This window comes from Lathyrus oleraceus, chromosome 5 (genome assembly GCF_024323335.1).
Source record: "Lathyrus oleraceus cultivar Zhongwan6 chromosome 5, CAAS_Psat_ZW6_1.0, whole genome shotgun sequence".
Classification (NCBI taxonomy): Eukaryota; Viridiplantae; Streptophyta; class Magnoliopsida; order Fabales; family Fabaceae; genus Lathyrus; species Lathyrus oleraceus.
Window position 1 is genome coordinate 601,270,756 of NC_066583.1, and position 27,398 is coordinate 601,298,153.

At 33.7% G+C, this 27,398-nt stretch overlaps 1 protein-coding gene and 1 long non-coding RNA gene across 3 annotated transcripts; both read left to right on the forward strand.

Annotated features, from left to right (window-relative positions):
• Nucleotides 1-1,949: 1,949 nt before the first annotated feature.
• On the forward strand, nucleotides 1,950-27,398 carry LOC127086887 (two pore calcium channel protein 1). 2 transcript variants are annotated; one of them, XM_051027707.1, is made up of 24 exons: nucleotides 1,952-2,352; nucleotides 5,040-5,183; nucleotides 5,308-5,415; nucleotides 5,953-6,048; nucleotides 6,958-7,088; nucleotides 14,403-14,463; nucleotides 14,643-14,809; nucleotides 14,882-14,987; nucleotides 15,159-15,236; nucleotides 16,970-17,031; nucleotides 17,585-17,657; nucleotides 17,764-17,829; nucleotides 17,929-18,069; nucleotides 18,957-19,014; nucleotides 19,962-20,069; nucleotides 20,698-20,764; nucleotides 21,689-21,857; nucleotides 21,990-22,054; nucleotides 22,271-22,361; nucleotides 23,654-23,740; nucleotides 24,061-24,138; nucleotides 25,789-25,829; nucleotides 26,227-26,336; nucleotides 26,973-27,398. In XM_051027707.1, exons 1-23 carry the CDS (start codon nucleotides 2,227-2,229, stop codon nucleotides 26,312-26,314), a joined length of 2,211 nt encoding a protein of 736 aa, XP_050883664.1. In that variant the 5' UTR covers nucleotides 1,952-2,226; the 3' UTR covers nucleotides 26,315-26,336; nucleotides 26,973-27,398. The 2 variants fall into 2 exon arrangements, with proteins under 2 accessions (XP_050883665.1, XP_050883664.1); XM_051027708.1 differs by lacking the exons at nucleotides 26,227-26,336; nucleotides 26,973-27,398 and having other exon boundaries at nucleotides 1,950-2,352; nucleotides 25,753-25,829.
• On the forward strand, nucleotides 7,095-14,104 carry LOC127086888 (uncharacterized). Its single transcript, XR_007789660.1, has 2 exons — nucleotides 7,095-10,634; nucleotides 10,736-14,104. It is a non-coding gene; the product is annotated as an uncharacterized LOC127086888 (long non-coding RNA).

The following is a 27,398-nucleotide window of genomic DNA, read 5'->3' on the forward strand; positions in this document are numbered from 1 at the left end:
CATCCGTCTTCAACTCAACAAGATTGTATTTCACCATCCCATAAATATCAATCCAATTTTCACGAAACTCGATCTTTCTTACCTTTTTGTTTTCAGTATCGGACAACAATTCATTCAACTTGGACATCAGGCCGACGAGGGAAATGGTGTCATCTGGAAGCCGAAACTCTATGGGAGGTAAAACTTCGTTGAAGTACACTTTTGTCTTAATTAAAAATTGAGTTAGAGACATTTTTTGAGATGTTTTTATCAAATAAAAGGTTACCCCCTATTTATACAACTTTTCATTTACTCTGGATCACACAAAACTATCGATGCAATGGCAGCCATCCAAAACTGTTGGCAAAATCCTGAGCGTTTAAAATTTAAAATAAATAAAACAATTGAACATTTCATTTTGGTTGAAATTTCCGGTATCACCTAGTAAATTTCAAATTTCCAGAATTATTTGGAGTATACCAGAAATTTCATTTTTTTCTACCGGAAATTTTAAACGTAAATTTCATTTAAATTTTAATCAGAGGCACTTTTGGCAATATAAAAGTATGGGGAGAGGTCAGATTTAATTGAAGATGTCAAGTTAAATGCTCGATTTTCTTACAATCATAAATATGTCGTGCCTCATTCATTGATTAGACATAATTTCAATCACGACACATATTTTCAGTCGTTGAATCAGAACAAATAAATTCAAAATTTATATTTAATATTTTTTATTTAATATCAAAATATATCAAAATTTAAATTGTGCAACTAAGTAAGGTACATAGACTCAAGTCAAGTCAAAAATTTTTTTAAATAGAAAAATCATATATTTTTTAATAAGTCTATTTAGTTAAAAAAAATCTAGGTGTTATGGCATAAAAAAACATTTTAAACTTATCAAATCGGTTTATTTAATTATGAACATGTTATGTTATGTTTTGTATTCTGAATTAAAATATATAAAAGAAATTTGATTATTTTGAAGAATTTATGAAATCTTATGAACAATAAGTTATTTTCATAAGTTCTCTTAAAAAAAAAGTAGGCTCATAAAATTTATGTTAGTTTCGTTGATTTTTTAGTTTGTTAATTTATTTAAATATTATTTAAATTGTCTATTTGTATATGTCTAAAATAGATAGTTTTTTATATAGGCTAATAAATTATTCAAACATTCAAAATGTCAGACTTAGATTTAAAAATAAATCTATACTCCCACCTTTACTAGTCAATTTTATTACTTTTCAAGTAATAATTGTCTCTTTTACGTATAATACCCCTATATATTTATTCCTTCCGTTTCTTTTTAAGTGTCTCTTTTTTGAAAAGTTTTATTTCTTTTTTATTATTATTTTCAAACTTCAATGTAGTATTATTTATATTTTGTCAAAATTATCTTTAGATAATTATTACATAGAGAAAAAAAACAAAATAAATGTAATAAATAGTTAAGGGTATCAAAGGTAAAATAAGAATTATTGTTAAAAAAAAAGTAACAATAATGATTAATGATTAATTTTTTTGGTATCGTAAATAAGAGAGCAAGTAATTTTTTCTCCCTCTTTAATAAATAATTATGATTAATTTTAATAAAATGACAATTGAGGTTCGAATTTTGAAAATAATATTTGAAAAGAAAAAAAAATTATATATTAAAATCACATTTAAAAAGTAACGGAGATGGAGAGAGTAATAGCCTATAAATGAAATTCTAATTCGGCCATCTGTATAACTAATCTCATTAAAAAGCAGGCTGATGTAAAAATTCTATACAACTTCAATACAAACAAAAGTGATGTAATTCTTTACCGACAGTGTGAACAAAGGGTTGGGACCCGGCTCTTGACTTTGAAATCTGAATTGGTACCATATCCATGTCAATAAAGACACGTATTACTTTGATCATAAATCTTTAAATTAGAAACTACTAACAAAAAATAACATCACCATCACCAGCAGTTCAGTACCACTTGCCGAATTAATATTACTCAGAGAATCCGAGGATAGAATTATTAATGATTTTATTTTGTCATTTACATATTGTCGTTATTTAGTTGATCCATTCTCATTTAAATAACTTTCATTTAACGATTTATCTAACCATCAACTCGTGCTTTCTCTATTCTCTCTCCATGTGCGAACGTGATCCTATAACCACCAACTCAATAGCGATTCAGTAGAATCTTCTGGACTTTTTATCACTCATTATTCTCTCACACTTCGTTTTTCAGTTCTCTCACTATGACGGAGCCTCTGCTGAGAGGCGAAAGCAGTGGATTGAGAAACCGTTCGCGAGGGATAGTCCGCCGCACCGATGCTATCACCTACGGTTCCAACTACGAGAAAGCCGCCGCGCTTATCGATCTGGTTCGTTCAATTCAAACTCCTTTCTATTTTCGGAAGCTATTTGAATGAACTTAGTTTTTGCTAGTTCTGCAATTGTGAGTTTGCAACCTAGTTTTGAATTGTGCGTTGGTGTTTTGGAATAGAGTCTTGGATACTGATAGGTAGATCTTGTTATTCTACTATGGTTTAGGACTTGGTAATGTGCTTTACGAATTAGATCCAAGTTCAGTCAGATTCGTGTTTCAAACTCCTTACCGAAGGTTTTATACAGATTCACCAATTGAATCTACTGTGACGACTGTGCTAGTTCAAAATTTGAATTGGAATCACGTTTTTGGTTTTAGTTCTTCTAAGTTTGCGAGTGTTAGTGAGTGTTTGGTTTCACTTTTGGAGGAGTTAAAATTGATTATAAATGTAGAATTGATTTTAACATGTGTGTGAATGTTATTGAGTACAATTAATTTTGCTTCAGAATTGATTTTTACATGTTTAAATATTTTGAAGTACAATTGATTTCGCTTCTTGAATTCATTCTTCAATGGATTTTTACATATAAATGTAGCTAAATCTAAATTTTTTCGGCAGTAAACACAACTTCATTAATACAATTGAAATATGGCATACCCCGTCCATATTCCAGAAGTAATTTTAACAGAAAACGCCACACAACATAAAAGATATTACACATAGATTGTTCACAAGCTAAGAAGACACAAACAAACCAAAACCAACAACTTTTCATCCACCCATCCACTCTCTTACGAACACGGTCAATGGCAATATGAGAAAGAGAATCTAGAGTCTTTTTCCAAATTCAATTAAGGATGATTTCTTTGACTTATGTTTGCCCATTTAGACTATCTTTGGTCTCAAGATTGTCCAATTTTATCGAATGTTCGAAAATTAATTGATGAATGGAGTTAGTGTTGTAATGGATGCCAAACTCATAAGCTTCCTCAATCATTATGAGATGCCAATAGACACACACTAAGCTGCTCCAAGATCCAAGACAACTCTTTTGAGGCTTATTGCCAAACTCCAAGAGTGTAAACTTAGACTTCAAAAGACAAAAGCACAAAAGTAAAAAACACATAAACAGAGGTATACAGATCTAACAACTTTAAAGTAACTGTAAAGTGTAGAAAATCCATGAAAACTTTGGAGGTGGACGGATGGTTTCCTACATCGGAGGTGTAAGAACAACTACAGGGGAGAGAGGTACATGCACAATTGTTAAGTTTGAGATGAGAAAAATAACCTTAACAAACTCTCCATGTAGTTGAATGGAGTGGGTACTGCTCTAAATAGAGGAGGAGATGACCGCCATAAAGGTGGAAGAAGAGAGCCACCATGTAGGTGGGAGGCAGCCACCATGTATCTAATTAAATATAAATGACTTTACATTCAACTCACTTTTAACATGAATCAATTTTACAAAATCAATTTTGGTCACTGCAGATACACTTCAAGTGTTTACGAGTGATTATTTGACAAGACTCAAGCGATTTTGAATAACCTTGAAGTTTGAGGTAAAATTTAGTACTCCATAATTTTTTCATAATGCTAATCAAATGGAGGTTAAGACAAAATCATTTCTAGTAACTAGTAAAAATCATCAAAATCACATTGTTGATAGAGACAAGTCACTTTTTACATTCAGACTGTTCTTCCAAACCCTCACTTAGACAAATGTAAAAACTCAGAATTATAGGGGAAGACATTCTGTTACTATAGTTATTTTGAAAAGCGAGAAATGTAAAAATGCAAAGAAATTTTTGTTTTGACAACGCAAAATAGAAGAGAAGATGCAGAAATGGATAGGATAGTGAAGAGTGAGAGGAATTTGGAAGTTTGGTTTTGTTTGTTGAAAAAAAATTATTCTGTTGTTGACAAGTGCAATTAAAAGGAAACCATTTCACTTTTTTCTTAATGGAAAGTTGATATGATGAAAAGGAAATTTGTAACAGTTTCTATTAGGGGATATATAATTAACTAACAGCTAACTACTTATAGTTACAATACAAACCATATGTGGTTCTACAGTTCAGTTAAATCCTTCATTTTTAATCCGAATCTGGTACCTCCTTTCATAAACTTGTTTAATAGGAGGTCTCCTATTATATTTTATCAACAGTTTTTTGTTGTTGTTAATTTTCCATTATAAATTTGTCAGCAACATAATCACAATCGTTCTAAACATCAGATTTCTTTTGTACAAAGCAAAAAATAATTTCACCTTTAAATTGTTTCTCTTTTGCTTGAAGACCCCTACAGTGATTTTTTTCTATAACTTATTTCCTTTTATGTGCCAAAACATTTTTGCTTTTTCATTCAGGACTGTGTGCTGATTTTTAGAAAAAAACTCACATTTTGTCTGAAAAAAAGGAAAGAAACTTGTATTACCATTTATCAGTACCATTAAAACTGCTACTAATAATTTCTAGCTCTGCTTTTGTTAGTTTTCCCATTAAAAAAACTTCTTACTTTGGTGCTCTTTTGAGTGTGTACCTAGGCAAAAGTAGATAAAGTATTTTTTTATTAAAAAACCAACGCTTCCCAGGCTAATCATGTTTTATGATGAAATAGTTTTTTTAGAGTACTTGACATATATTCTCCTAGCTTCCCAGTACACGGTTATGTTTGTATGTAAGTAATTTCTTTCAGGTATGGTAATAACTTGTTATTCTGGTTGAAAATGCATCACACAGGCTGAAGATGGTGTTGGTATACCTGAGCAACTTCTGGATTCGTCAAACTTTCAAAGTTATTCAAGATTTTATTTTATGTTCACTAAATACAATCTCATCTGGTCTCTTAGTTATTTTGCTCTGATAGTCCTGAATTTCCTGGAGGTTTGTAGTAAGCTCAGGTTCTCTTAAACTTTAAGTGAATAAATAGTTTTTGAGGCCTTTAGACTAACCAAAATGAAGATAGAATAGAAAGACGATACTTCACAGTGTACTTTATATGTTACAGAAACCTCTATGGTGTGAAAAGAATACCACTCATTCTTGCAATGATAGAGAGTATTTCTTTTTGGGACAGTTGCCATATCTAAGTGCTACACAATGTATTATTTATGAGGTAAGAACTCAGTACTTCAGAGCTCAGAGTCTTAGACTATCTTTCTTTTTAATGTATATGTGACCAACAAACCTTTTACTTGTCATTTTGAAAATTGTGATTATCTTTGACTAATATATATATATATATATATATATATATATATATATATATATATATATATATATGCGTGTGTGTGTGTGTCATTACTTTATTTACTGGAGCTGAATGTTACATTTTGGACAATTTGGGTGTGTGAAACTGTAGTTATGTTCTCAGTGGAATTTTCATTGATGACTTGCAATTTTATTTTTTTTATCTCTGCTTTTAACGATGATTTCTTATCCTCTCATCAGATATATTCTATCTTTTTTTAATGAGATTTTCTTCTTTTATTGAAGACAATTGGAAGTGTTTTTTTTTTACTATACTAAATGGGATTCCTTATATGGTATATGGGTTTTGTTTGATCTGTGGGATTGTTAAGGTGTCCTTATATTCATTTCTCAACTATTTGTGTAGTAATTTATCTTACTGGATCTTTTTTGTGTAATACAGGGAATAATTCTTGTTTTGCTAATCATCCATACTTTCTGGCCTTTATCATACGAAGGGCCCCATATATATTGGAAAAGTCCTATTAATCTATTGAAGGTATGCTGCTGCAAGATCCTACTAATGAATATCATTTAGTAATTGGAAACAACGCCTTATTAGTTCTGCAAATCTACTTGTCTAGAGCATACTTTTGAGGACCAGATTTTCAACAAAAAACATGATCTCTGGAAGGTATTGTTGGTCAATACCCACCCCACCTCAGCCTATAGCATAGTGTTTTGAAAGACTTAAACTACCATGGACTAGTAACGGAAACACAGCGCTTCATGAATGACTAATCTTTTCAAAACTCAATAGAAAACATGCTAGGGTATAAAATGCAACTAATATCATCTGTATTTGATAAAGTATGTGTGTAAAAGTACAACAGGGGTCATATGAGAGAACCAATATCTAAGATGGCTCATTGACTGTCCTCTTCTTCTAAGGGTTGCTACATCTGATTTATGGCGCTCTCGTCTCAGGTCATAAGTTATATTATATCATCTCATCAGGGGGGCTACATCTCATTGATAGCCTTCTCCTCTTATAAGTCATATAAGAAGAGAAGACTATCAATGATTATGAGCAGTTTATTCCAAAGGGATGACTCCATCTATCAAATAGCTCTATCCCCTGGAATCATATATCATCTCGTCGAGGAAGCTATATCTCATTAATAGCTATTTAACAAGTACCTTTCTCTTTCTAAAATCATATAACTAGGTGTACACAGTTACCCCTGTTAGCAGCAATGAGATTCTGACCAGGATACCTTAAAGTACAAAGAATAGAATTCTGAATCTCTTAATTTCAAATTCAACTCTTTAAAATACTTGCTTATTATCCAGTTCACTGAATAGAAAGCTGAACGTTTTTGTTTTTCTTTTTGGGGTGTAATAAGTAACTTGGTGCTTTTCATATATGCTTCGGACTACTAATAAAATAATTTATTTGTATTTTCAGGCCTTATGTCTGTTAGTTATCCTTGCTGATATGCTGGCTTATGCTCTGTATATGTCTCCGGTGGCTTTTGATTTTCTTCCTTTCAGAATTGCACCTTATATCAGGGTTGTTCTTTTTGTTCTGAATATTAGGTATTGATTGGCAGATCTCCATTTTTTATTTTACTTTAAGTGAATATACTGTTCCAGATTATCTTTTAATAGATTATAGCGGGCCTAACTCATCTTTATAAAACCAATTTATAAGGTAATGATTGCCACAATAATAAACACTTATTCAACCCTTATCTCATCTAATGTATGACTCTTAACAAACCCATCTCACGCACAAAACTCTTGAGATTGATGCGTGGTATAAATAGTAAGTGGCCCGATTGATAGGCTCTGACACCATTTAAGATTATATAGAGCCTAACTCATCCTTACAAAACCGGTTTATATGGTGAGGATTGCTCCATATATAAAGTGTATGACTCTTAACATGCCTGAAAGTCTTACAATAATTGTTTTTGTTGCTGCTTCAAATCTAGGAGTTTTAGTTATTATCTGCACAGGTGGAATGGTGAATGATTGAATGGGATAGAGATAGCATTGGATAGGATGTAAAATATTTTTCATATGCTCCCTCCATCCCACAATGAGTGACCGATTTGTAAAAAAAAGTGTCTCAAAATGAACGATCAATTTTAATTTACAATGCAAATTAATTTCTTTCTTCCAGTTATACCTTTTAATTATTACTACTTTCATCACTCCTAATACTTGATAATGGACACTTTGGTAAAAATATTGTTCTCTCTCTTTCATTTATACACTTTTTCTTAATATATTTAAAATAATCAACTGAGTCACTCATTATGGGACAGAGAGAATACATTATGGGACAGAGGGAATAATATCTCGTATGTTGATAATATACGTCCACCTCATTTGTATTGGCTGTCAGGAACTATTGTTAATGATATTTATGATAACAGTAGGAAGCAGAGGATATTTTTATTGATAAACAAACAATCTATAAATAGGCTAATACATAATTGAAAGCAACATGAAAATAGACACTATCCCACGTTCAAAATAAGGCAAACTGAAACAAACTTACTGACACTCCTAAAGACTACGACAACCCAAAACGTGCAAATTATAAAATTTCCTCTACAATTTAATGTCCCCTATCCTATAATCATCTTGGATATGCTAGTACTTGACCCCTATTAATTAATTGCCAGCATAGTTGTTTTTTTGGGAATGGTTAAGATATGGCAGTTAGAGAACTTGAATTGGATCTGAATATTTCCAAGGAATTGTACAAATATATACACAGGAGAAACAGTGCCAGAGATCCCTGAATTTTGGGATAAAATCAAATAACGTAAGCTTTCTATAGTGACTGAAAGTCTTATAATACGAAATCGTCAATTAACTTAGGCAATGGAAATTATTAAACAGATATTTCATGCTATTTGACACCTTATCGATGGAAATTATCCATATTCTTTCTAATAAAATACCAGGTTTCTGATGGAGCTGTTCATGGTATGGTTGACAGAGAAAACCGAATCGAAACAAAACATAGTAAAAATTTATTCGAATTGAACCGAACCATTTCAATTTACTCAAAACCGAACTGAACCATAATCATTGGTTTGGTATACCGTTTTGAAATTCCGAACCGTACCGGATCGTTAAACTATTTTAAAAAAAATTTATAAAAAAAATTAAAACATGTTTTTAGTATTTTTCATTTCCAGTTTCGGTTCGGTTACAGTTTCAGTTTGGTTCGGTTTCAGTTCTAAAACTGTTTGTGTAATATGGTTTGATTCACTGATCAAACATAACGGTTCGGTTATTTTAATTTCAATTCGGTTCGATCCGGCGGTTCGGTTCAGTTCATGGTTTTTCTGAACAACCCTGATTTCTGATAGAAACTGACAGTACCCAACAGAAAATAATTGAACAATACTGATACATCATTGCTAATAATTTTGGAGAATGATTCAAATCCAGAACATTACTGTTGGAAATTCCGTCTTCATTGTGGTCAGCCCTAGTCGCCTAGTTGCGGCATTTGGGTTGCATTCCTTGAAGTCTCCGTCACCTTCATTGTGTTAGGTGTGAAGGGGTAGATTTAGTTCCAATTTGTTTAGAGATATGACATGTGTCGTGTTATGACTTGTGCCGTGTTTATAAGTGGGGCAATCTTCACTTTATAAGTCGTATTGTAGGAATGAGTTAGCTCCAACCCACATTTTTCTTGTTAATCAGGAAATAATCTTTACATTTATTGTGAATAATTTGCTTTCATAGAATAGGAAATTAGTCATTACGAATTGTAATTAGTCATTATGAATTGTAATTACCTGTAATTACTGACACTATTATATATAGTATCAAATGCAATGAGAAAGGCATCAAGCCAATTTTCCTCACATGATATCATAAGGGTTCGGTCTAACCTGTGAATCCTTGTTCTCTTGGCTAAATAGCGACACCCAACTGGGTCACTCTTGAAATCGTGTTTCTCATACGTATTTCTGGAAATCGTGTTTCTCAATTGAAAGCTTTCAGTTGCCATCTCATGATTTCTTCATTGTTGCTATTTCGTGATTTTGATTCCGTGTTTATCGCAAGTTGTTTCGGTGATCATTGATCGTTCGGTGGTGCTAGCATATTGTGATTTGCGACTCTGTTTCGTATTCTCGGCGATTCTGCTCGGTGATCGTTGTTCTTGGCGATTCTGCTCGATGATTGTGGTTTCATTGTTGGATTGTTGGTGTATCTTGATCGTGCTTTCATTGTCGGTGTTTCTCGATCATGGGTGTTTCTCGACTGTGGTTTAGCTACTGCGTGGGTTTACCGGTTTGCTTACCATTCTTTTTTTTACTATTTATTTAATTGTTATTATTAAATAAATAAATAAAAAGCAGAAATAAAGGGGTTTACTGGTTTGCTTACCTAGGATTTGGATTTATCTTGTTATTTAAAATAAAAAGGGGTTATTTTATCATGGCTATGAAGAATGACAAAAATTATTTTTGTGTCCGTTTTACCGGTAAGAATTATCCAATTTGGGAATTTCAGTTTAAAAATTATGTGAAGGGAAAGGGATTATGGAGTCACCTAGTGTCTCTAAGGCACCTACAGAAAAGGTTGCGTTAGATGCGTAGGAAACTAAAGATGCTCAAATAATCACTTGGATCCTCAGCACTATTGATTCTCAAATGGTCAATAATTTGCGTTCATTTTCAACTGTTAAAGAAATGTGGAATTATTTGAAGCGTATTTACAACCAAGACAATGCCGCCAAACGTTTTTAGTTGGAGCTGGAAATAGCTAATTACAAACAAGGTACTTTATCTGTTCAAGAATATTATTCTGGTATTGTGAATCTGTGGACAAAACACTCTTCTCTTTTACATGCCGATGTTCCCAAGAATTCTCTCGCGGCTATTCAAGAGGTTTACAACACAAATAGCCGAGATCAATTTCTTATGAAGCTTCGCCTAGAATTTGAAGTTGTCAGAGGTGCTTTGCTGAATAGGAACCCCGTTCCTTCTTTAGATACATATGTTGGAGAGCTTCTGAGGGATGAACAACGTCTTATTACTCAAGGAGCCATGTCTAATGAAGTTGTTATTTCCGAGTCTATGACGGTTGTATTTGCTGCTCAAAGTAAAGGTAAAGGTCGTGATATGAGACAAATTCAGTGCTTCTCTTGCAAACAATTTGGACATATTGCTCGTAGCGGTAGTAAGAAGTTTTGTAATTATTGCAAGCAGCAGGGACATATTATCTCTGAGTGCCCCCACACATCCTCCACGACCAACACAACGTTCGGTGCAAGCATTCCATGCAACTACAAATTATGCAGTTGGTCCTTCCAATGGCGGCACATCAAACGGAGGTGCTATACAGCCTGAACTAATTCAACAAATGGTACTTTCTGCTCTTTCGGACTTGGGAATTCAGGGTAAGTCTTCTAATATTTCTCGCCCATGGTTTCTTGATTCTGGTGCATCCAATCACATGACGGGTTCCTCTGAATATTTGCACAATTTACAATCTTATCATGGTAATCAAAAAATTCAAATAGTTGATGGTAATACTTTATCTATCACTGATGTTCGCGACATAAACTCTGACTTTCGGGATGTTCTTGTATCACCTGGACTGGCTTCCAATTTATTGTCTATTGGTCAATTGGTAGATAAAAATTATGATGTTAACTTTTCTAGTACTGGTTGTCTTGTGCAGGAGCAGGTGTCGGGGAAAGTGATCGCGAAGGGGCCTAAAGTGGAAAGATTGTTTCCAATACAATTTAATTCTAATCATTTATCTCTTGCGTGTAATAACGTTTTGAATTCTTATGAGGATTGACATAGAAAATTGAGTCATCCAAACTCTTTTAGTTTAACTTTTGTCTCATTTATGTAAAACTGGTTTGTTGGGAAATAAAAATGTTACTTCTAATGCCTCTATTTCATGTTCTTTTTGCAAATTGGCTAAAAGTAAAACACTTCCTTTTCCGTCTGATGCTCATCGTGCCTCTACTTGTTTTGAGATGATTCATGGTGATGTATGGGGAATGTCTCCCGTCGTTTCTCATACTCACTATAAATATTTTGTCACATTTATTGATGATTATAGTCGTTTTACTTGGATATATTTTCTCCGTTCTAAATCTGAAGTGTTTTCTATGTTTAAGAAATTATTGACATATGTTGAAACTCAATTTCAAGCAAGTGTTAAAACATTTCGCTCTGACTCTGGTGGTGAGTACATGTCTCATAAGTTTCAGGACTACCTTCAACAAAAAGGCATCTTGTCTCAACGATCTTGTCCCAATACCCCCTCAACAAAATGGTATGGCAGAACGTAAGAATCGTCATTTGCTTGATGTAACATGCACCTTACTTCTCCAAGCTTCTGTACCATCCCGATTTTGGGTGGAGGCTCTTTCCACAATCGTCTTCTTGATCAATCGTCTTCCTTCTACGGTTATTGATCTTGATTCCCCTTTCTTTCGTCTTTTTAAAATTCATCCTGATTATAGTACTTTACATACTTTTGGGTGTGTGTGTTTTGTTCACTTACCTCCTTTTGAAAGGCATAAGCTTGCACAGTCCGTTCAATGTGCATTTATGGGATATAGTCACTCTCATAAGGGATTTGTGTGTTATGATGTCACTAACCATCGTTTTCGCATTTCTAGGAATGTGGCATTTTTTGATAATCAGTTTATGTTTCCCTGTGTTTCTCCTGTCATTAATGATATTGTTACTCTTCCTAAATTTTCTATTTGCCTCAATCTATACAACGTTATAAACCAGGTCATGTATATGTTCGAAAACACAGGCAACAGGTTCTCACACCCCTTCCCGACGCTGAACCGCCACCTGATCCTGTACTGGTTGAACCACGGCGTTCTGGTCGAATATCTCGCGCACCAGATAGATATTCACCAGACAAGTATGATTCCTCACATACTTCTCTGACTGTCACACTCTCTAGCATATTTATTCCTACTTGTTACTCACAGGCTGTAAAAGATGTCTGATGGATAAAAGCAATGAATGAAAAGCTTCAAGCTCTTCAAGAGAATTTCACATGGGATATTGTCTCTTGTCCTCCTGAAGTTAAACCTATAGGTTGCAAATGGGTGTATTCTGTGAAATTGAATTCGGATGGGTCCCTCAACCGTTACAAGACTCGTTTGGTTGCTTTAGGAAATAAGCAGGAATATGGAATTGATTAGATGAGACATTTGCACCGGTTGTCAAAATGACAACTGTTCGCACGATCATCTCTATAGCTACTTCTAGTGGGTGGTCTCTTCATCAAATGGATGTGAAGAATGCTTTTCTTCATGGTGACCTGACAGAAGATATTTATATGACTCCACCTCAAGGCTTATTCTCTTCATCTAAAGGCGTGTGCAAGCTCAAACGCTCCTTATATAGTTTGAATCAGGCACCTCGAGCATGGCACGAGAAATTCCGCTCCACTCTACTTGGATTCTCCTTTACTCAAAGTCAGTATGATTCCTCTTTATTTATTCATAGTACATCTGTGGGTATTGTTTTGCTTCTTTTGTATGTTGATGATATGGTTATTACTGGTTCTGATCATGCTTCCATTCAGCGACTTAAGCAACAGTTACATGCCTCATTTCACATGAAAGATTTGGGTAATCTACATTATTTTCTTGGTCTTGAGGTTCATTATACATCCAAGGGCATCTTTCTCCATCAACACACGTATGTTATAGATTTGATTTCTATGGCCGGTCTCGAATCGGCTAATCCGGTAGATACTCCTCTTGAGATTAATGTTAAATATTATCGTGATGATGGTGATCTTTTGCCTGATCCCTTATTGTATCGACAACTTGTGGGTAGCCTCCACTACTTGACTATTACTCGCCCTGACATATTTTTTGCTGTTCAAGAAGTCAATTCATGCATTCTCCTCGCCATCTTCAGTTGACTGCGGTTCGTCGTATAATTCGCTACTTAAAGGGAACCTCTCACCGCAGGTTATTCTTTTCCGTTGGAATTTCTCTTCAGTTGAGTGCTTATAGTGATGCTGATTGGGCAGGGTGTTCTGATACTCGTTGGTCTGTTACTGGTTGGTGCATGTTTCTTGGTTCTTCATTGATCTCTTGGAGAAGTAAGAAGCAAGCAAGAGTTCTAAATCTTCTACTGAATTAGAGTATCGTGCCATGTCTGCTGCTTGTTCAAAAATACTTTGGCTTCGTGGGCTTTTGGCTGAACTTGGATTTCCCCAAACAGAGCCAACTTCACTTTATGCTGACAATACAAGTGTCATTCAAATTGTTGCAAATTCTATTTTTCATGAACGCGCCAAACATATAGAAGTTGATTGTCATTCAATACGCGACGCCTACGATGATCGAATAATATCACTTCCTCACATCAGTACTTAGTTGCAGGTTGCAGATATTCTTACCAAGGCTGTTCCACGCCCACGACATCAGTTTATTGTAAATAATTTACTTTCATAGAATAGGAAATTAGTCATTACGAGTTGTAATTAGTCATTATGAATTGTAATTACCTGTAATTACTGACACTATTATATATAGTATTAAATGCAATGAGAAAGGCATCAAGCCAATTTTCCTGACATTTCTAACATGGTATCAGAGCCTATCTAGATCTGTTGTTGGGCTTCCCGCATATAGTATCAGCCTATCTAGATCTGTTGTTGGACTTCCTGCATAGTCCATGCATCAGGCTCATTGAGGCTAGAGCATGCCTAAATATTAAATATTAGGCCCAACTATAATAGTTTCTGTATAATTCTTGGCCTCTGGTTCCATATCTAACTAGGGTCATTTCTGCAAGAATTTATCCCATTTCTCGTCCAGTTTATCAATAACAAAATTTCATGATAGTCTAACTCTGCATCTGAATTTGATGTCAGGGAGCTACGAGAAACCACCATCATCTTGGCTGGAATGCTTGACACATACTTAAATATCTTGGTTAGTTCACTTTCAGACTGTTGCTTGTTCGCCTCGCTCTATGCTTTTCCTGTTTGCAACATTTTCAATATTCACAATTTATTAGGTTTCCTTGAATGTTTCATTTGTATTATTTCAATTTTGCTTAATCGTCACTTTCTTACTGGACATAGCTGCCATCTAATTCTCATGAATTGCAGGCTTTGGGGCTTTTGTTTCTTGTTTTTGCGAGTTGGGTGGCTTATGTGATTTTTGAAGATACAATACAAGGGAAAACAGTATTCACTTCCTATACTACAACGTTATATCAGATGTTTCTGTTATTTACCACAGCCAATAATCCAGATGTTTGGGTTCCTGCATACAAGTAAGAGTTTTAATTTGCTTGGCTAGATAATTTGAGACATCTGTCAATGCTCATTATTTTTTGGCTTTTAAGGGCTTCGCGTTGGTCTTGCATTTTTTTCATTCTGTTTGTGCTGGTGGGAGTCTACTTTGTTACAAACTTGATCCTTGCCGTTGTTTATGAGAGTTTCAAGAGTGAGGTAAATTTTTCCTTATCAGTACTTTCCTTTATATTGACCTGAGATACAATTACAACTTTGAAGAATTGGATTGGTATTTACTTGGAATGAAGCACAAGAATTTTGACTGTGTATCTATATGACGGATACCAAAACAAATTATAACATTGCTTAAATATTCTTTTGTTGTAGCTTGTAAAACAAGTTTTTGAGATGGATCGTATGAGAAGAGCTATGTTGGAGAGAGCTTTTAATCTCCTAGATACATATGTAAGTATGACTTTCCAAGTATTTAGGATACTGTTTTCCTGTAAGACAATATTTCCTAGATTATGTCAAACAACTACATTTCATTTTTAAATTTTTTTTTTTTTGAGATGTAATTAGTAATAGCTATAGCCTATATGAATGGAAAGGGAAGGTTGAAGTGAAACTTTACCGCATCTGATAACAGGGGCATGGGATGAGTCCATTAACAACTATAAGATGAGGATTTCTAGACATAGTGTAAGATTAAAAATAATGATGAGTTAGGTATCATATGATTGGTATTACTTCAGTTGATGATCCAGAGATCTAATATAGTACTGGAAACATTAAAGCAGAGATACTAAACTTGGAACGGACAATCCGACCGGTTCATCTAGAGCCAAATCCATAGCCGGCCCAATCAGCCTATTTGATCGGTTGTGCACTAGAACCGGGGATGATGTCATATACTCGGCTGCAAACCAGAGAGAACTGGTAGACTCGACTGAATCAGCTTGGTTGGATGACTCATACTTTTCCATTCTTTCACTCATGTGCAGAGCTTTTATTGGTACACGGATTTTAATGCTGACTGGTGTGCCTCCCAAACCTTTACTCATAACTCAGACAACAGTTCCGATGCTACACTGTCAGCCTGTAATGCTCACGAGTTGCAGGAAGGCTTTTCAGTCTCACATTCATTAGTGACTTGTCGTTTCTGATGGAAATTGCAGAATTTGGAAAAAATATCCCACCAGGAACTGAACCATGTATATTTGATATTTTAAATGCAAACGGTCCATGCTGTTCAACTAGTGGCCTACTGGTTTGACCAGGGACCCACTGATCCAGTACCCTTACCGAGTCAATAGCCGATGTGAGTTTAATAACGCTGGGTTGAAGGATGAAAAAGTAGAACTCTTACCCATCATGGTTAAGCAATGCGTTTCGGAGTATTTACTAACAGAAGGTTGAACAACCATAAAACATAAAATAAAGACTCTAAGATAGAACAGAAAATAACTCAATTAGGGTTCTCTAGTTGCCAAAAAGAATCATCAAACAAAGAAATCAACCCTCTAATTGAGTTATATCCTGGACAGCAGCAGTTCATGTTGATCAACGCCGGTCAAAATCAACATTTTTTTTGAAATGTTATTGGAAAAGTTCTGATGCGGCCGGATAAAACTGCAGGAAAGTCCTGACTATCACTGGAAAAGTTTTAACCGTGGCGGGAAAGTCACCTAAAAGTTTCTGAATGCTTCTGGGAAATTCTGACAGTGGTAGGTAGTGGCAGTCAGATGCAACAGCTATGAAGGCTGTTAAGCAGTATGGAACTATGCACTATGCAACAATGAAGACTGCTATCAGATAATTTAATTGTACTACAATTAAGGCTGCTCAAAGGAAGAATAACAGTACATCTGTGCAAGGACCAGAAACTTCAGAATAAATCAAGAGTTCTGATCCCATGTGAAAACATTGGGAAACTCATTGTAGTATTACTTCAGAATACAAGCTCTATTTATAGACAATTATAACCAATATAACCAGAAAAGACTTATGACAGCTGGAATACAAGCTTGGAACTATGGTATTAAAAATAGCACTCTACTATTTTGAATATAGCACTACAATCTGTCTAGGACTAATGCTAAAGGTTATTGTTACAATAATCACTATCACAAAGAAGAAATGAATATCTTTATGCCGGGAATTCTAAATCTGTTTGAGCTTCTGTTTTATACTTGCAGAATGTTGGATATCTCAACAAAGATCAAATCATTAGGCTCTTTGAGGAGGTGAACAAGTACAGGTATTATTTCATATTTCCCCATTATCACCGTGCTTTCATATTTATCATAATATCATTTTATCGATTTCTCAAAGTAGAGATGTTATTAACCATGATTTTCAGGTGTATATTTAAACACAAATTGTGATTAATAGATATCATATATGTTTGAAAACCTGAAAATCATGTATATTTGAAAACAGTTTGAATGATTATAATGAAGATCATGCATATTTGAACACCTAGAAATCTTAGTTAATGATTTTAAAAAGTTGTGGTTAATTGTGTTCAGTTGATGGTTAATGAGTTGTGACACCTTGTTATATTCATTAACCATTACTGAACGTAATAAGCCACATATTTGAATTGTGTTAACCATGAGATTTGTTATCAAAATTTGTTGTCAAATTGTGTCAAAATAACAAAACTCTTTGCATTTTTGGTGAATTAGCACTACATATTTTCTGACATGATAATTATCTGTTGATCTTTCTCTTGGCTTCTAACTTCATATCTTTTCCATAATATTTCTACTACATTGTGAGTGCTAAAGCATAAATTCTCTATTCTTTAGGACTTTGCCAAAAATCTCCAAGGAAGAATTTGAGCTGATATTTGAGGAGCTGGATGACACTCATGATGTAAAGGTAATGTTTTTTCTCTACTGTTCTTGTCATCTGTTATGTACATGCTGATATATATATCCGCATAAATGGGTGTTTTAATGTAACTCAACGTAATTTTTACTTTCAGATCAATAAGGATGAATTTGCTGATATTTGCAATGCCATTGCTTTAAAATTCCAGAAGGAAGATGTGGTAAATTAAGTACTCTGAATTAAAAATAATATGGAAATGTACTGCAAGTATAAACGTAAAAATTTATAGTATTTTCACTAATATCTGATTTGGTTGCAGCTTTCTTACTTCGACTATTTAGTATTCTACCATTCACCAACATCAAAGAGGTTGAAAGCTTTCGTAAGGAGCACCATGTTTGGATACATAGTGACCTTTGTACTCATAGTGAATCTGGTTGCCGTAATTATTGAGACAACGGTATGACATGTAATTCAAGTGAAGATATACATTCACAAATTTTTACGCCATTAAGCACTTTCATAACTTATTTTAACTGCAGACCATAATCTCATCTGATGTGACCCTATGTTAGATATACCTGCGTTTGTCAATGTTTTTTTGTAATCAGTAGGTGCTATTTATCGTAATAATCATTTGAGTATAATGTCTAGTGAATGTTTTATGCACTGGTGCACAATCCAAATGGATGGTTGTTTTACTAACGGTTAGCTATCCTAACTTCTCCTGCTTTACTGTTCATGGGAATATTGTGACAATGTGAGCATAACCTTTCATTTCAAGGAAGAGCATAATTTTTCAAATTTAGCGACCGGAATCTTCTTAATTAGTACTCTGTCCCAAAATAAGTGTTTTTCTAGACAAAAAAATTTGTCTCAAAATAAGAGTCTCTTTACTTTTTCAATGCAATATTAATTAACTTTTACCAACTTTACCGTTAATAAATATTGTCTACACTCTTTTACTGTTAATAAATCATATTATGTATTTACAACAATGTATAACAACCAATAGTAATCAAGGGAAATTTTGTAAAGTTGTTACCTTTATTTACTCAATCATTACTTTTCTTAATTTGTATGTAACAACCTTAAACGAATTTCATTTTGAGACGGAGGGAGTAACTTTTTCACTTGATAATCTTTTGTTATAATGACATTATCAACAGGCAAGGGCAACTTACATTATTGTGAATATATAAATAAGAGCATATGATCTCCTTGACTCCGTCTATAACTTTGGGATACTATGAATTTAGTAACATATGATATCCTTTCATGTGTACCGCTGTTGGGGATTTTTTTATATCCACATGTTGATCATTTTGTATTAATTCATAATTGCAGCTCGACATAGAAAATAGTTCTGCTCAAAAGGCTTGGCAAATGGCTGAATTCATTTTCGGTAAGGACGTCCAGAGAGTGCATTTCTTTGCTTTTTCTTGATGTTTTGATTTGTGAATTCTCTTTAGTACTGTAAAGTTTGTTGCTTGGTTTGAAGGAGTTAATCATTGTTAGAGTATTATAAAATATCTTAAAGTATTTTTTATATTTTTAGAGTATCTCTTAGGATCACATTTTGTTTTAGTTATTGTTATTTCTTGATTTAGGGTGGAGTCTATGTATAAATAGATCAATATTGAGTATTTTTTGATAGAGACCACGTGGCAAAGGAAAATAATGATGAGGCAATCATTTATCACAGATCCCATGGGCCCAAGATTTGGAGGGTTTATTCTAGAAGGGGTAAAAGGGGAAATATGGAATAATTCTGTTAGTTTGGACTGAGGAGAGAGAATTGAGAATTGTGTAGCCATTCCGTTACATAAGGGAGTGAGGAGAGGTTGAGAGAATTATCCTTGAGAATTTATTTGTTTGTTATGGATGGAAAGCCCTAGCTTACCGTAGGAGCTGAGCTCCGTGTCAGTAATTGGTATCATTTCCCTCTGTATTTTCCCAATTTCATCATTAATAAACACGATTCTGCATTTATTTGTTCTCCCCTTGTTTATTTCTCTGTTTGTTAGTTTGGATTTCCAACAATTTTGTATCAAGTGAATATCAATCATATTTCACTGTAGTAGTTTTTCTTATTTTCTCTCCTCCTTTTACATAAAATCTCAGAACTTAAAAAATGATGATACTTTAATGTTAAAACAATTTTTTTGAGATAGCTTAATGTCCATCCCCCTCTGTTCTTGTTGACTTGTCAGTGTGAGATTCCCCGACACTGTTGAATAATTTTATGGTTTTTTATTTTGCTTTGGTACTTTTTTATTCATTGTAATCCACCGAATGTTATATTTATACAATCTTGTTGTTCCAAGTTGATCTTTTCTTGTTGTTTTACAGGGTGGATATATGTAATAGAAATGATTTTGAAGGTTTACTCATATGGATTTGAAAACTATTGGTGGGATGGTCAAAATCGCTTTGATTTTGTGATCACAGTGATAATTGGTAACTAATTTCATAAACGCGGTATTTAGATTCCTTAAATAACATCTGGTTGAATGCATGCAGTTTTTGGCTTTTGTCATGAAATATTTTGTTTGTACACCACACCCCATATTAGTCAGTTAGTCTGTTGGTTTGTTAGTTAGAGGTGGGAGTAAGAGGATGTAAACAATAGGAGGAAAAGATGAGTGAAATCATTCATTCATGGGTGAAAAGAGGAGTCTTGGACTTTTGGATTCAGGGATTTTTTAAAATTTTGATATCTAAAAAAAGTTTCAATAAAAGGAGGAAATATATAAAATAACATTTTAAGAATAACTATTCAAACCAAATTTTCATTTGAAACTTTTATGAAAAGTTTCTTTGTAAATTTTTTATACACAAAATTATGTCACACTATAAAAATCATTTAAAAAAAAGCCAAAACAAACGGGCCCTCAATTCATTCATCTTTCATGTAATAACATTCTAGGTTCATGTCATATTAGCAATATTCGTTAGTGTATAGAATCTGCTGTTGTAGGTTTATTATGCATCCATTCACTTTTAGGCCTTGAATTAGTATTATATTAGGAAAACCCAGTTTCTGAGGCTATGTTATCTTGCTGGCTGATAATTCTAAATTTTGCAGTCATTGGAGAAACTATAGATTTTGCTTTTCCCGATGATGCTCTGCCATTTTTCACAAATGGAGAATGGTATGAAATTTTACTTTGAATGTTCATGTCTTCCAAATTTTTATTTTTTCATTCACAACTCCACTGGTTGAAATGTATACTTAATGTTCCTTATTTTCAGATTCATTTCACCAAACACTTCCTTAATCACATTATGATATCAACTTATTGACTAATTTTGAGATAGATATCATCCATTGGTTTATGTATTTCCATAAGAATATCACATTTAGGAGTTTTTAATCTGTTTGTTACAGTGTTTAATAAAAATTGCTTAAAATATGAAACTGTTATAAGTAGTGTGTCTTGAAAAAAAAAATTGATGGATGATTTAAAAAAAGTGATTTTTGTTACAGTAAAGAAACACAAAAAAGCTTCTTTTTAAAAATAGTATTATCAAAAACTATATTCTGGAGAAGCTACACTCATAAAAGCTTCTCATTTGAAACAATTTTATAGATTTTTTTTTTAAATTCTCTTTTTTTTAAATGTTTTAACACACATGCGTAAATTTCGGAAAGTGATTTTTTCTCAAAATAAGTTACAAGAAAGGGGCTCTAAATTATTGAGTGACAAAATTATTGTTTTTTTTATCTTGTAACAAACGGACCATATATATCGTCTCAATGGAAGTAAAGGCTTTTTATATTAGAATTCTTATTATCAATTCAATCCATGATTAGTATTGTTCTTGTCATGATCATTATTGAAAGAACAAAAGGATGGTTTTGCTCAAATTTTATTTTCTACAAAACAAAACATAACTTTCCTTTTCAAATTGGAATTTAAAACAAAATGATATTGGACTCAGTTCCTTTTCTACCATACCAGGAAAATAGTATATTAATTTGAAGATGGGAATTGGTGCAAAGAATAATTTCAATTTGTTCTCAAGCATTGCTTTGAAGATGCAATCAGACATTGTTTTTCTTGTCCCCTTTGCAGGATTCGTTACCTCCTTCTTGCAAGAATGTTGAGGTTGATAAGGCTCCTAATGCATGTCCAGCGATTCCGAAGTTTCGTGGCAACTTTCTTAACTCTGATACCAAGTTTGATGCCATACCTTGGGACCATATTTTGCATCTTGTGTATTTATTGCTCACTTGGTGTCCAGGTGAGTGAAATTCTTGAGTCAAAGTCATTTTCTGCTTAGATTTACAAGTTAAATTAAGGATTCATTGTACATTTTCAATTTCAATGATTGTTTTCTCTTTTCTTATTCTTTCTACAATCAATGAATTTGTAGATTTTTGGTGGTCTAGTTAATGCTGGAAACCCAGATTTGGAGGCCACAGACCTTGCTGCTAATGAGTATCCTTTGTTCATTTTTAAAACTATATTTTTAAACCTGTAGCGATTGGTATTGTCCTGTAATAACCACATCTATTCCTCTACATTTTTTCTAGGGTGCGAGGGTGGGGGTCAACAATCAAGTCTAAATTTCAATACTGGCTTATATATTGCTTATAATTGAATAATTTCTAGGGTAATTGTTTTTCTTGGGGTATTCTTCTTGACACAAATTAGCTATTTACTTTTTAATTTCAATGATTATCCAAATGGAATGGTGGCACTATTCAATTTGCTAGTCTCGGGGATATGGGGAGAATTGATGGAGGTATATGTGCTGTTTCTAATCCTTGCCACTTTCAATGTCATCTTTTGTTTCATAATAATGCAATGACTAATGAGAAGTACAAATGTTGCTGGCTTGCCGCTGCTATTTTGTGCTATCTGATTCTTTTGTTCCTTGAATAATTATCTGGCAATTAGAATCTTGTTATTCTGGTTCCGATTAGATAGTATTTTGTTGAAAAATAAACAAGATAATATTATTTCTCTAAGCCTAATATTTGTGTTTAATACTTAGGGCTTGTTTGATTTGCAAAAACAGGATTGGACAACACAAATAATTGTTGAATATTTATTTTATAAAATTATCCTGGGACAGGACAACACAGGAGATGAGTTACTTCATAAAAATTCAAAATCTTATTACTAGACAATCTATTAAAAGACAAATACTGATTTTTATGTCCTTGTTAATAAGTATGTTCTCTTTATTATCTTCCTTGCTCCCTCTATATTTTAAAGAAAACATTAGTCCTGTCTAACTTAATCCTTACAAAATCGGCTTGTAAGGTGACATCTTCCCACCACTTATAAACATATTTTTAGGTCTTATCTTATCAAATATGGGACTCTAACACCCCCCTCCCTTATCGTGTTCAGGGTTGGTCTAGAGCCTAGCCCAAGTGGCCCGATAGCAGAGGGACTAATGGATCTTAGAATCTAATATCATCTTAAAATTTGATTTGAGTTTAAAGATTAGTGTTTAGTCTTTTGTATCAAATCAATATCAACTTATTATCAGTCAGTAATATTCAAGGTTTTTATTATTTTCTCTTGTCCTTTTATCTAAAATCTCATAACTTCAACACTCCAAGCTCATTTAACATGGTATCAGAGATGAATTTTGCATGCATTGTGGTAATTGGACCCAAGTCGACTCTATGCACTAGGGTGGGTTATAAATTGCATTTGTGTCCCATATTGCTAAGGTTTTCAGGTTGTGCAGTGCTTATATGTGCTTGGTCACCCTCGTCCTTTGATCTAACTTTTGAAAGTAAGATCGAAGTCTATTTAACAGGCCATAGCACTAAGAATTAAGCCAGTTAGGTTGGGAGTAAAGCATTGTTATCAAAATTAATAATAATACATCTAAAATACGTTAATGTATAAATTTCTTGCTGCATGCGTGTAATGCAAGGATATAAGATGCTTATTTATTTCAGATAGTCATTTCTGTTTATTGTTTTAGTATTTTGACTCTAATTCTATGTTATTGTCATTGTCTTACTATGACTTCGTTATGTGCTTAACATATATTTATTTGGTTTTCTATTTCAGAGTTACAGAGATTTAACTGGAACTTCTTGGACCCATGTGTACTTCATTAGCTTCTACTTAATTACGGTTTTGCTGCTTTTGAATTTGGTATGATTTAATTCCCCCTTATTTATAATTTCATAACGGAGAATACAAATTGCCTCTCGGGAATTTGAACATTAGGAAGTAACTATGTTTCTCACATGGACATTCAGACATACTAATTCCTTCTGAATAATGTAATTACAAGTTATACATATCTATTTATTTAAGTTGTTGTTAGTTATTACTTATAAGTAATCATATTTAACAATTTTATAAATCAAAGGGAATGAAATATCTTCGTTTTCTATATACCATGATTAAACTGTACTGTCTGGGCAAATTTTGCGTAAGTTAGACATGATTGTGCCTTTCCTGTATTTCAGATTATTGCTTTTGTCTTGGAGGCATTTTTTGCTGAAATAGAGCTTGAGTCATCAGAAACTTGTGATGGAGATGACAAGGTTTGTATTTAATATGAACTCTTAAACATTACATAAATCTAAGTTGCTGTGTCTGTCAAGCAGCTCTTTTCAAGCATTGATTAAATGATGTATAGTTAAGCTGGAAGTTAAAATTTAAAAAGTTGCACTAGATTTGTTAAGTGACTCATGTATCATGGGTTGAAGTTGACAAATCAGTCTCTTGCAAATGCAAGGCTCGGCTCTCTATTGGATGAGATAAATGGTGAAATCATGTGTTTCAACTTCACATTAGAGTCTCTTTATATAGACTTAAAGCAATCAATGCAAATACATGACATTATATTCCTGGTTACGTGATATTCTATCTCTATTTACACAATTCTATTTTTATTTTTAACACCCCCCTCTAGTTGGAGCATATAAATAATATGCCAAGCTTGTTAAATATGTATTTGATTTGAGGTCCTCTCAAAGATTTAGTGAAGATATCTTTCAATTGAACATTGGAATTGACAAAGCTAGTGTTGATACTTGATATCACCCAATTCGATCTTCTCTCTTATAGAGTGACAATCTATCTCAATATTTTTGGTTCTCCCATGCAAAATTGGGGTTAGAGGCAATATGCAATGTGGCCTGCATAGACGACAAACCATAGAACTACTGAAATGAGCCAACATGGTTCGAGAAGAAACCTGTTGGACAACCAGCAAACAGTGAACCAAAAAAACAAAACCATGTGCAAACAGCTGAAGAAAAACTTTGAAACGACTGTGAGAGCTGAGAGACACAGAATACCAAAAATACTGCAGCAACAAGTCTCCCAAACATGTGTCAAACATGGGATCCATGGACTGGATGGTGTCCAAACAGAACCAGGAAGGGAAACCGAGTCAGTTGAGACAAACGGCCGAGAAAACTGATGGCCAGAGGGTGGCACGTGGACCCGCGCGCAGGTAACTAACTACTGCAATGGAGGTGTATGGGGGTATTTTTGGTGGTGGAGTTTCAGGCACTGATATATTGGAGGCCTCTGTTCTCATGGTGGGCCGTGTGTTTGTATCAGACGCATTGGAAACGTCTCCAGCATCAGCACCCGTCCGGTGACTGTTTTGGGCCAGACAATAGTGCCCCTTAGACACCCATTAACCAAATTGAAAAGTAAACTAGGGTTAACCTTGACGAAGGCTAAACCCAAAGATAAAACTAGGATTTCAAACCTGCTTTGTATACCAAGTTGAATAATATAGAATGATTAAGTTGTATGTCACAACGAGGTTGTGTAAATTTATATACAAAAGAGGAAATCTCTCAAGAAGGAAAAATAGAAAATAAGAAAATTAAATCAATGCTAATAAATAGAGAATAATCAACGGTAATCCACCAAGTTCACTACAACTTTCTATGAATAGCTGTGGTTTTTCCATTCCTCACTGTATGCAACAATCATTATCCCAATATTATTAATGGATATGTGCAAGATAAATTTTTGATCTTTTTTAGTGCTCCAAAGATAATTTTGTACATAATCTTATTAAATGTAGCAGTAAATTTTCAATTTCTACGTGATCTGTTTTTTATTGATCTTAATACCATTATTAGTACATAATACATTGATTGTTTGTTAATTTACATATATAACTCTCTTAACAGCTTTATATCCCATTTCTATTTTCAATCTCAATCTAGGGAGTTGCTGGAGATAGATATCCGAGGAGAAGAACTCTTGGGTATGTATGAGTGATTGCATTAATTCTGTGAATGCCCTTATTTTTGTATTTCTTCAAGCAGCTGATCAACTCCTCTGTTTGTATCGGTCATAGTTCAACTCAACCTAAATGCTTTAGTTAGATGAAGGAATATGAATAATTTTATATCTTTAACAGATGGCCTCACACGAAAGGCCATTGGGCTTGAACAGTAGACAATTCACTTGCTCATTAACTATACTGTATGCTGAAACTGAACTTTAGTTTAATCATGAGGAATGATGGTAATGATTGAACTTCTAATTACCTATAACGCTCTAATACCATATCTAAACAGTGCACCATTCAACTTAAAAGCTTACCTATTAGTTGAAGGCATATTAATGGTGGTCTTATTGACAATATTGGTTTTCTTCAGAACAAAAACACGAAGCCAGAGGGTTGATGCACTTCTTCATCATATGCTGAGTGCTGAGCTGGGTCAAAATCATCCTTCCAATACATAATTCTGAGTATATCCTTTTCAAGGTAAAGTAATCAAACTTCATAAAATGCTTGTAGAATTCAGTGGTTCTGTTGTCATGAATATATTTTGCATAACTTTTAATAGATTCTCTGCCAACTAGTCATAGTTATTAAGGTCTACTGTTTTGCTCTTTTAGGAAGATTGTCGTCCTTCAGTACCCTTAAGCTTAATTATCGTCAGGAGGGAAATATGTAGGTAGAGACGGAAAGTTCATTATAGCGAGAGAGGGTATGTGTGTGAGAGAATAGAGATGATTGAAGTTGTGTAACTGAACTGGGGAGACATTTTATTCAGTTTTTCAGCTTTTAACTTTAGGCTGATGAGATTATTCTTGGTAGAAACAAGTGCTGCTCTTACATTCCTCTATAATTCAGTTCATATTTCATCCTACTATTCTATCATAGACTGGAGCTGTTAACTATCCCTGTACATATGGAATCTGAAGTTGACCATGCTTTCTTCTTGATTGGGGAGAAAGAAAGAATTTATCCTGGAATCACATGTCCACATTGTTGTTGTAAACTTTATGCCATGAATCCTACAATTTTGTTGTGTTTTTTTTGTATTAATTCATACTGTAGACCAATGCCTATTGAGTAGCTTATACAAATGTGGATCTGTACTTTTTGTGGTTGTAGGATGCACAAAGAAGCCACTTTATTATGTAAAGTTTGTAAGGATCTTCCATGTGCTCTATCTTTGATGTTATGCTATTTGATTGAATCATATGGAACGAGGGAAAGCAATACTTGCGAGTAACTCCAGTAACCTGTGGGTCAGGTCAAACATGATTTTTCGTTCTTATTTGTGGGAAAAGCACACAATCAAATGCATTGATGAGCTTGTGCTGAGTGATAATGAATCACAAGTAGCAGGATATTGTATTCCACGAGGTGTTAGCGGACTAGTGTGCTGTAATGGCAACCTTTTATTTATTTGATTTTCATAATCCTTCCTGGATTTGATATTCTGTATAGCCTTGTATTTGTTGTACCGATACAATTTAGTGAGTACGAACTGTTAAAAGTTCTATTTTCTTCTATTATTATTCATGTTCTCATTCA